The 11,111-nt window shown below is 42.0% G+C and overlaps 3 protein-coding genes across 4 annotated transcripts in view; all 3 read right to left on the reverse strand.

Moving 5' to 3' along the window:
• Positions 1–721: 721 nt before the first annotated feature.
• Positions 722–11,111, reverse strand: part of LOC146961263 (protein NLRC3-like) — a 14,103-nt gene continuing 3,713 nt past the window's right edge. Inside the window, exons 4-6 of one of the 2 annotated variants that reach the window (XM_085770306.1) lie at positions 2,212–2,385; positions 2,021–2,067; positions 722–1,430 (exon numbers count right to left, since the gene is read on the reverse strand). In XM_085770306.1, the coding sequence (XP_085626432.1) occupies positions 904–1,430; positions 2,021–2,067; positions 2,212–2,385 (748 nt within the window). In that variant the 3' untranslated portion in view covers positions 722–903. The remainder of the gene's footprint in view (positions 1,431–2,020; positions 2,068–2,211; positions 2,386–11,111) is intronic. The other variant, XM_085770308.1, reaches the window with a different exon arrangement.
• LOC146961264 (NLR family CARD domain-containing protein 3-like) lies at positions 3,161–3,877 on the reverse strand. The gene has a single exon (XM_085771623.1). The coding sequence runs from the start codon at positions 3,875–3,877 to the stop codon at positions 3,161–3,163; it is 717 nt and encodes a 238-aa protein (XP_085627749.1).
• LOC146961265 (uncharacterized) lies at positions 4,529–8,420 on the reverse strand. The gene is made up of 6 exons (XM_085771624.1): positions 8,268–8,420; positions 7,884–7,994; positions 6,514–6,589; positions 5,196–5,243; positions 4,823–5,048; positions 4,529–4,698 (listed from the first exon to the last, which is right to left on the reverse strand). The coding sequence occupies exons 1-6, from the start codon at positions 8,375–8,377 to the stop codon at positions 4,529–4,531; spliced, it is 741 nt and encodes a 246-aa protein (XP_085627750.1). The 5' UTR covers positions 8,378–8,420.

Genomic DNA, 11,111 nt, shown 5'->3' on the forward strand with positions numbered 1-11,111 from the left:
GGATAACTCAAAAGAAGTGATGCATGTTGTCCAGTTGATTTATTGATAACAATAGCAAGGTATTTTGAAGACATTTTCAGCAGCACTGCTTACATCAATATCATCAGTTTGTTGCTGCTGCCACCTACTGGCAACAGCTGAGTAACATTAGTGTTCAGAATTAGTGTTCCTAAAACCCTCAGACTCCTCACATGATACATTAAAGCAGAAGTAAGTGATATATTTGTGTTAATATAAGTCTTAAATAGTTATATCTTCCGACAGCAATCACTTACATAGAGTGTTTGGTCTGAAACACGGGTCTGTCAGTCACTCTGCTCTGCTCTGAGTCGAGGAGAAAACATTTATCGTATCCTACAGTTTTTATCCAATGAGGAGAGAGAACGGCATGCAGGGCTGTGTGTGCAGCCAAGGAACGCCGTGAATGTGGTGACGTAGCGACGAGGACTGTTATGGTGCGTTCAATGAAACTCGTATTTTTCCGACCGTGAAGTCGTACCAGTTCGATCTGGTACGAGTTCACCGGTCGGAAGTTACGAGTGGCCGTTATAGTGACTTTCACCGGTAAAACAGGTCGGAAAAACACGAGTGGGTTGCCTGGAACGCTACAAAGTCGTAAGTTGTGACTTGAAGCTGTAATTTACGATTTCAAAAGCCTGCCTGGAACGCAGCATTAGCGAAAACGACCGGACCACTTACTTCTGCTTTAAATAATACAACAGAAACAATAGTAAAGAAAAATAACTAATAATACAGCATGTGTGCATATTATTCCTGCTTATGTACATTCAATCTCTATATGATGTTATAGAAAATATCATTGCACTAAATGATCATTTGTAGCATGAAATAACATGAAAAATGTAATTGTTTCCTACACATGTGGTTTACATGACCTCCTTCCTACAACCTGCAGAGTGACACTGAGGAGTCCAATGAGCAGATCCTGAACCCAGGATACAGAGGTTCAGTGAATGTGGTGTTGAAGGTGTGGATGTGGATCAGTCTGTCAGAGGAGACACTGTAGAAGGACAGAGTGCCAGCAGGACAGTCCACATACACTGCTACTCTGTTAGAGGAGGGAGAGACAGAGATTTCTATTTCTCTGTTGTTGTGCCAGGCAGAGTAACCATCATCAGAGCACTTCAGACTCCAGGACTGATCATTTCTTCCGAGCAGACAGAAAGCGCTGTTTCCCTTTCTTCTGATTCCTCTGTAAGTGACGCCGATCTCAACCCATTTTCTACACTCAACTTCCCAGTAACAACGATCTGTCACCTTATTCCTCAGCAGCAGTTGATAGCATTCAAATCTGTCTGGATGATCATGATATAGCTGATCCTTTTCCACACGTGTCACCTTCCTGTTGTTGTTGGTCAGTTTGAGGTTTCTGTTCACTGAGTTCATGTCCAGTTCAGGTCCAAAGGGGTCTGATGGGTAGAATAAGACACAACACAGTTTATCATGACCGTTTTTTGAATCTATTTTAAAAATACATGCTTTTATTTTGAAATTAGTAAAAACAGGAAGTAGTGTCTGTTAGCTCCGTAAGCTACATCCATGGCTTCACACAGAGACAGAGGAGCACCTGTAGCGGTGATGTCTGCTAGTTCATCTCCCTCTTTTTTTGTTTATCACTCCTAGCTTCCTGTGTGAATGAGGTTTATGAGAGTTTTCTGATGAAGAATGTATTTTTGACTATGAAGACTTCCACTGGGAATGACTCTGCCGTTGGTTGAGGAGCAGGCTAAAGTGGTTAGTATGCTCCATGTATTTTTATCAGTATTAGCTACGGTGCTAAGCCATTCTATTTCTGTAATGATTGCAATAACTGATGTTGTCTTTTATTTTGTCTACTTGAATATTTAGTTCTACGGTGTTGGTGATGATAAACATCAGTTAAGTGAGTCTCACATTCAATCAATGGCCGGCATAATGACTCTCATTTAATGGGTTTATTATTTGTTCAATCAACAGAAATTCTGTGTAGTTTTGTTGACAAACAGAAAATAATACTCACATTTCCTGCAACCAGGTTTCAACATCTGTTCCCCACCATGATCCAACCTGGGGGGATGAAACATAGATTAGCACTGATGGTGTCTGGAAATGAATGTCTAACAGGCCTTGTGAGCTGCTGTTAAAAAGGTTTCCCAGTATGAACATTATATTAGTTATTTGTCTATTTGTTATTTAGTCTGTCCATCATACCTGAGAGTGTCCAGTCTCCAGTGTGGATCCTTCAGTCCAGCAGACAACAGCTTCACTCCTGAGTCCCCTGGATGATTGTAGCTCAGGTCCAGCTCTCTGAGATGGGAGGGGTTGGAGCTCAGAGCTGAGGCCAGAGAAGAACAGCCTTCCTCTGTGACCAGACAACCTGACAGACTGAACACATAAACACAGATTTTTTGTGAAATAAACGAAAGCCATCATCACCCACATAACCAGGCAACAGATGGGGCCATTGGATGCACATTACAACTACAACTAACCAGATACTGAAGAACACATTGCTGTGCTACAATAACATGCCTCTGTAGAAAATAACTTGATCCTTACTTGAGAGTTTCCAGCTCACAGTGTGGACTCTTCAGTCCAACAGACAACAGCTTCACTCCTGAATCCTGCAGGTCGTTGTTGCTCAGGTCCAATTCTCTCAGACTAGAGGACTGGGAGCTGAGGACTGAGGACAAAGCTTCACAACTTCTTTTTGAGAGGTTACAGCCACTCAGCCTGGGGAAGGAAGAGTAATTAACACCAACAAAACGTTTTGTCAAAAGTAAAACATTAAGCATACCTAATCAGTTTTGTATCTATTCTACATACAGCGCTTTGTTGGAGGCTTTGACCACTGGCAGCAGCCTCAGAAGAGCCTCCTCTGAACGACAGTATTTCTTCAGGTCAAACACATCCAGATCTTTTTCTGATGACAGTAAGACGAAGACCAGAGCCGACCACTGAGCAGGAGACAGTTTATCTGTGGAAAGACGTCCTGATCTCAGGGATTGTTGGATCTCCTCCACTAGATAGCGATCATTCAGTTCATTCAGACAGTGGAACAGATTGATGCTTTTCTCTGGAGACAGATTCTCACTGATCTTATTCTTGATGCACTGGACAGTTTTCTGATTAGACTGTGAGCTACTTCCTGTCTGTGACATTAGGTACCTTTGTAGAAGAAGAGAGTCTGATTGGCTCTCCAAGTGGAAAGACCCAGGAGGAAGCGGAGGAACAAGTCCAGGTGTCCATTTAGACTCTCCAAGGCCTTGTCCACAGAACTCTGGTAGAGGTCATTCAGGTCATTTTTAATTGCAAGACACCAAAAGGATGTCTGTTGTTCTGACATCAGATTGATTCCAGAGTTGATGAAGGTCAGATGAACATGAAGAGCAGCCAGAAACTCCTGAACACTCAGATGGACGAAGCAGAACACCTTGTCTTGGTACAGGCCGCTCTCCTCTTTAAAGATCTGTGTGAACACCCCTGAGTACACTGAGGCTGCTCTGATATCGATGCCACACTCTGTCAGGTCTGATTCATAGAAGATCAGGTTTCCTTTCTGCAGCTGCTCAAAAGCCAGTTTTCCCAGAGACCCAATCATCTTCCTGCTCTCTGGACTCCAGTGTGGATCAGTCTCAGCTCCTTCATCATACTTGATCTTCTTCAGTTTGGACTGAACCACCAGGAAGTGGATGTACATCTCAGTCAGGGTCTTGGGCAGCTCTCCTCCCTCTCTGGTCTTCAACACCTCCTCCAGAACTGTAGCAGTGATCCAGCAGAAGACTGGGATGTGGCACATGATGTGGAGGCTTCGTGATGGTCTTGATGTGCGGAAGATGATCTCCTCTCCCCCTCCCCACCAGGGACTGCTCCTCATCTCTGAACCTCTTCTGAAGTACCTTCACCTTCTGTGGATCAGTGAACCCATCTGACCTCTGTCACCAAGCCAACACACTCTGGAGGGATCCTGATTGGCTGGCATGCAGGTCGTGTTGGTTTTCCAGAGGCGAGCAGAGGGAAGCAGCTGTCCCCCTGATCAGGTTGAGTCAGCAGCAAGTTGTCTGAGGTGGACTCTGTCACATCAGTTGGATCTCAGTGTTGTGGTACGTCCAGAGGAAGTAGAACACTCCGTCAAGACCGTCAAGAATGAAGACGGACATGGAATCTGATCAAAGCTGCAGATTCCTGCTTTTTGGTTTCAGAGAAGAAGTGTTATATGAATACAAGTTCACACCAAGCTGAACTTTTGCTCTTTCAGCACATTCAGCACTATGAAGGTGAACGAGAACTGTGAAGTGTATGTCCTGGTTGGACTTTGTCTTCAGCCCAGTCAAGACGTGTACGTCTGTGTTGAAGAATGTTTTCCAATGCCAGCCACTCCCTTTGTCATCAACCTGTTTGATTGGCTCCCATAATTCTTTTTTCTTCCAGGTGAGACTATAAAGATGGTCTTTTTGTCTGATGGTTGTTTCTGGTCTGTCTGGTCTCCTGGATACTTTGTTTCAATCTGTCTGACCCCCCGCCGTCCTTATGTTTCATCATTGACCTCTCCATTGCTTCCCTCTGTGATGTAGAGCTCTGTGTAGATCTGATTCAGAAGAGTTGGGTTTCCTGCTTTAGAGATCCCCTCAAACACACACTGGAACTTCTTCTTCAGGTTGGATTTGAATTTACGTTGACAAACTGCTGTACGATTTCCTAAAAGAACAAGCAACAAATTAGGTCAATGAAAAATGTAAACATTTCCTTTCACTATATTTCCATCCATCATGTCAGTAAATCTCTCATTTCTCCATCATGTTGAACAGAGAAATCCTCTTACTGCTCCGCAGACAGTCAGCCAGATCCTCCTGCTTCATTGTCCTCAGGAAGTTCACTGTGATCTTCAGAAACGCCTCTCTGCTGCTCCCTCTCTGCTCTACATCCTCACCGTACAACATCTCATCCACACCCTGACTGTCTAAGCATTCTGGGTAATCTGGTCTCAGGAGCCTTCCGACTCTCTTTAGCTCATTCTTCACAAAAGTGACAATGTTCTCCTCCAGCACCTGGAACAGATGATATACTTAAAATTCAAAATGGTTGAACACAAAATGTGATTCATAAATAGAGCAGCATGGAGACTGAACATTATTTCAATATTTAATCTCTGGTTGATGTAGTTCAACAGTAACAGTGATTAGACATGTACAGACCATAAAAATGGAGTCCATGTCTGGTTGATACTGCTGTTCAAACTGGACCTCTGAGATCTTCTGCTGAGCACTGGGAAAAACATCAAGTTTAAAGTTTCTGTAAACATGATTTAAATAACAATAGCAGCAAACAAGTATATTTTAGTTTTCTAGATATTATGTAGCAAATACATACTGAGCAGAGAACTCAGTCAAAGGGCTTATGATTGTGTATCTTTGGTACAGATCAACATACATGTGAGGCTCCAGCACCTCCTATTGGTGACTCCACCTCTATAACACAATACATGACAACTTCCACTTGTCCCAGTATTAATTGTCTGATTAGTTTGAAGAGGAAGAAGGAAATGAAGATGTAGAGATATAGAGGCTTTGATGGCCAGACCTGCAGGGGAAACATGGTTGGCAAGGATCAGAGCCATGAAAACTAGACCTGCTGAAAAAGGCTATGATGGAACTATGATGGATAATGTCACACCAAAGAGGCAAGTGGCACTATCTAATAAGTAATAACACTGTGCAACAGCCCCCACACAAGACTTCCAGATAGTCAACCACACCATCAGTCCTGGGCAGCCGAGTAACCATCCAGGGATTGCATTTGGTGTCAAATTAGTGAAAACCCTGGTCCATAGTACTCAAACAAACCAGCTAAGAGCCTTGGTAAAATCTCTGACTGAAGTCTTTAAGATACAACCATTCAGGAACTCAGGACTCTGCTCACTGGTGTGCACAAGTTCGGATTACCTGACAAGTTTAAAGACTGAATGTTCTCTGACTGTTTGGCTTCCATGGTGGAGAGGAACATCAACAGTAGGGTTGGACATTTCAATTCCATCAAAATCATTCAGAAGTTTTAACGATCTGAGTGATCCTCGACCTGAACTCAAGCAAATGAACCACAGGTGTGAACCCTTAGATAACCCTAAACAGTTCCTAAACAATTTTTATTCGTGCATTGTCTTTGATTTGCAAACGTTTTTGACCCCACCCCTTAAAAGAATTTGAATTGAGAATCAGAATCGAAACACGGATTCTTAACCAGAATCAGAACTGGAATCATTAAAATTCAAACGATGGCCAACCCTAATCAGCAGTTACAAAAAGAGGAAGTTGCGTCCTATCACAGGTTATGAAGCTCTGCACCAAGACAAGATTCCTCCTCTGAGAGTTAAAAACTGACAAATTCAGTTTTAAGTCCTTACCTTCCACAAGGACTATGTCCATCTCTAAGGTCAGAATAATGACCTACAGACCCGTCACTGCTTGTGGATGCATAGTTCGGTACACCAGACTGTTGTCCACTTTTAAAGTAAACAGGAAGGTACTTCGACCCATTACGTTTCATGGACACACCGCTGGGATCAGGAGAGACTGGGTGTTTCTGCTGCATCCTAATACAAACAAACAAGTGACAAAATAAATTAAGAAAAGTTTGATCATAATGTTGCTTGAAAATGTAGCGATCATCTGGTAATAAAGGAGCAAAAGAAATATAATTGAAATCTCCTAATGAAATGGAGTTTTGCTGTAATAGTAAGTTACATTTGGAACATGATATACGGACTGGGAATATTGTCATGGTGTATATGAGGTAGAGGTTTTTATTATGCCTACTGATGTATCTGTTTTCTTTGGCAGACTTTGTGCTCTGACTCAGTGAGTTATATTGATGATTACTGCTTCTTGAGGACTTGTTTTTACATGGTCAAAGGAACTGGATTTTAGACCACTCTGCAAAATACTCCAGAATACTCCCAGATTCTTGCAAGAACCTAAAAAGGATATCAATTAATTCTTGGGCTTTATACCATGGTCTGGGTGAATCCTCGATTCTGATTGGCTGCTGGGTGTCCATTAAAAAGTGATAATGGCACCATCAAGTTGTTCCCTCGTAAATAGCATGATTCCGTTCTATTATACTGCGGCTGGCTCAAACGCTTGTTGGTATCCACGGCAACGGGGAAATCGAGGACCCAAAACATTCTTTTTTTTTCAGCGCTTCCGGCGCTGGAGTCTGTATACACACCAGCGGTAAGAGCCAATGGCCGTCTGATATAATACTTTGTGTTGCACGTAACTATTTGAGCCGTTACCTCACCCTCCCTCACTGATCAACTATCAGGGCTGTGGCAGTGGTCACTGGCTGTAGTTACGCTGGTCACAGCGGGTCCTCTTTTTTTTTTTTTATCGGTCGGAGTGTTATTATATAGTCCGATCGGCTCAGCGCTTAAAGACGGGGATTTTAACGGTAAAACAACATTTTAACCGGTAAAATACAACATTATATATAAGTAACTTTGATTTAATATGTATTTATCTGTAGTGACCATGGTATAAGCGGTTAATGCCTTCGAGGTGTCCGATTATCAGAGATTAATGGACTTCGCGGAAGCAACCGTCCTCCGCTTCGCGTCGGACGGTTCACGCCTCCGCGTCGTCCATTAATTTCTGATAATGGACACCTCGTCGGGCATTATCCCTTACTTAATTGCCCCTTCAACCCACCTCTGGACAGTCGGCCTACTTCTGACTGTAAAGGTAAGTGAACTTTTCTCTATGTTTTCTGTGTTGTGATCTGGTTGTAATGTGGCTGTTGTACAGGTGGTGAACGATTTATTGTTCTTCAACAGGTTGTGGAGACATGACTCCTCTTCTCAGGGCGAACAGATAATAACAAAGTCTTACCTTCCATCAGCAGATGGTTCACCTTTAAAGTCAATATAGTGACCTGTAGACCAGTCACTCTGCATGGACACAGAGCTGGGTTCAGGGGGGTCTGGTTTCGTCTGCTGCGTCCTAATACAAACAAGTGACAAAATAAAATGTCTGAAAATGTCTGATAGCGATAATCTGACAATATACAACTGCACCGCTAAATGGGAGTAATTCCTACAGTCGGCCTACTTCTGACTGTAAAGGTAAGTGAACTTTTCTCTTTGGTTTCTGTGTTGTGATCTGGTTGTGATGTGGCTGTTGTACAGGTGGTGAATGATTTATTGTTCTTCAACAGGTTGTGGAGCTCTGAACAGAGACATGACTCCTCTCAAACAGATAATAACAAAGTCTTACCTTCCATCAGCAGATGGTTCACCTTTAAAGTCAATATAGTGACCTGTAGACCAGTCACTCTGCATGGACACAGAGCTGGGTCTATGGCAGCCTGGTGTCTGCTGCTGCATCCTGATCCACACAAACAAGAGACAAATGCAAAGTATCAGTTACACATTATTAAAGAGTTCATGGTGAAGGAATTCAGTGACTCAGGTGTCATCTTACCTGAACTGTTGTATTTTAATTATCCAACAGATCGGGAACTGAAACAAATGTTCCTTCTTTGAAAGCAAAGCCTTGCCTTGTAAACCTCACACATCCACAGGATCAACTAGAAAGAGACAATGCATCGTGTGAGTAAACATCTCTTTGTATACCCATGAAACATCATCTCTGAAAAGCTATGATCATGTGACATTAAAGTCTGAGACAGTATCTGACATGTGATCCGACTGCCAGCGTTATCTATACAGGAGTAGGTTCTTGGAATTTATGATCATGTCATCGCAGGGAAAGAATCTGAATCTCCAGTGAGCTGTGTTTGTACTGACATTTATTTTTTATTTTAATGCTAATGTTATGATTTGTTTTCTTTCATGTTTCTTCTATCCTGTTTTCTTCTTAAGGGTGTTTAAAAAAAACAAACAGAATTGTCACTTTTCTGTTGTGTCATAATTGCAGCTCACGTGTTGATGAAGATCTTTGGATTTTCTTGTTATTTGTTTCAGTAAACGTCACAAGAACAACTGGTTCAGACAACATATCTCATTAATTATAGGTGCTGAAATGAAATTCCTTTTATTCTTCCAGTAAAGAAAACCCCAACAACATTAAAACTGATTGCATTACTGGAAGAAGGCTTCTAGTTCCTGTAAAGCCTGATGTGCAACAATTTGTTCCTGGTCTGACAACATAGTTCTTTTATGGCTACACTTCTTGAGTCTTCTGAGGTAAAACAACAAAAAATAGAAAGCTGCTGGCAAATTTTACTGCCTGACCCACTGTCTCTCAGTGTGGTATGAAAGTTGTTCAGTACCAGACAGCAAAACTCCACTAATAAACACAACATTGATAATTATTGGCTGTTTGCTGCCTTCACTCCAAAAACCTCAACGGGACCAATAGCAACATCAAATACACATCCACATCGTGTTGGAGCTGTCAGACTGTACAGGTCTCTCAAAACACAAACTTCCAGACTCAGAGGCAGTTTTTGTTAGCACACTAAACAAACAAACAAACAAACAAACAAACAAACAAACAAAAGCACTAAAGACAGTTGCTATTGTACAATACTAAAATTTCAAAACATAAGCCCTAAAGACAGTTGCTATTGTCCATTACATATGATTTCTGCTATAGTCACGGAAAACAAACTCAGCTATTCATTTCATTTGTGTCTCATTTCTGCTGAGTAACATATAAAACTCATCATATTCATCATTCTCGGTTTGTGTCTCACCTGCTGAGTAACATAGAAACTGATCATCCTCCTTCATCAGTCCCGGTGTGTGTGATGAATGTGAACGATGAATGTCAACACAAACTCATACCATGAGGGTGTGACTTAATTCCTGGTAACTCCTCTGATAGCCAGACTCAGATCTGATGAACTGGTGCTACATATCTGTTTTAAGTATAATAGTGGTTTTAACTAATGTTTTAACTATAATAGTGGCCTCAAGGCTCAAAGATCAAATTTCTGGACAGCTAAAGGAGAAGGTTTGATATACAGTAGACTCATAAAACTCAGTTTGATGAAGGTTGTAAATTCAGAGTAACATGGACTAATGTAGCCTAATGATCTGATGGCAACACAGTCCAGTGTGTAGTCACCACTACTGTATTAAAATAAACTTCTTATAACATCTCTGACCTGACACCACACCTGTTGGGCCCAAAAGAAAATCTTCAAATCCAGTGTGTTGATCAAGGTCACCACAAGAGGGCAGCATCAGAGACATATTATTGCTACCAAAGTAAAAGGCCATATGTGCATACATTACCCCTGAGAATCCAATGCATTGGTTCAAAATGTGTATTTAAATTAATTGTGCGGTGGTTTATTGCCAATTGGTCTATGGCAGGGGTCTCCAACACGTCGCTCGCGAGCTACCAGTTGCTCGCAGCCCCTTTTCCAGTAGCTCGCGAAAGGGTTAAACACAAACACACAGGCACCACCCACATGTGAGCCAAGACAGCAAAGAATTTTCTCCACTGAAAACTATGTATTCAACTGAACAGGCTTCTGACAGAAAGATGAGATGAGACCTGAACACAGGGACGACAGATCAAGGTGCCTTCCAGCAAAGATCAGTGCAAGTTTATTCCTGGTTCCGTCAGTGGCATTACCAGCTCCATCAAAGTGATTACCAGTTCCTGTCAGGATAGGTAGCTAGAGGTCTGGAATCAAATGCAGACAACAAAACAAGAGGTGCGGAGGAACAAAATATATTTATTAACTCTCAAAAAACTCAGGTATGTAGCAGGAACTCAGAAGATCCGTCAGGGAATGAAACGCAGGACAAAACACAGGCATAGTGAGGTTAAATACACAAGGTAAGACACAGGTGATGCAGGACAGGTGAAACACATCTGGTAATCACAAGCAGGGAGCAAACAGGAAGACAGGACACCGAACCATTACTCTTCCATCAATATCTTCACTGGTTCTGTCACTGTCATTGTAAATCTAAATCTAGAACAGAAACAACTTTATGAAGTGGAGCCTTATCAGCTGCTAAACACAACTGACTTTTCGTCTCCTCAATGCGCAATAACTTGATAGGCTATTTACATGTTAGACATCTGCTCTGATTATTGACTAGCTACAAAGGTACGATAACATTGGCTAAGTTGCTG

Source organism: Trachurus japonicus, chromosome 24 (genome assembly GCF_045865225.1).
Source record: "Trachurus japonicus isolate A0001 chromosome 24, Traja_1.0".
In the NCBI taxonomy this organism is placed as follows: Eukaryota; Metazoa; Chordata; class Actinopteri; order Carangiformes; family Carangidae; genus Trachurus; species Trachurus japonicus.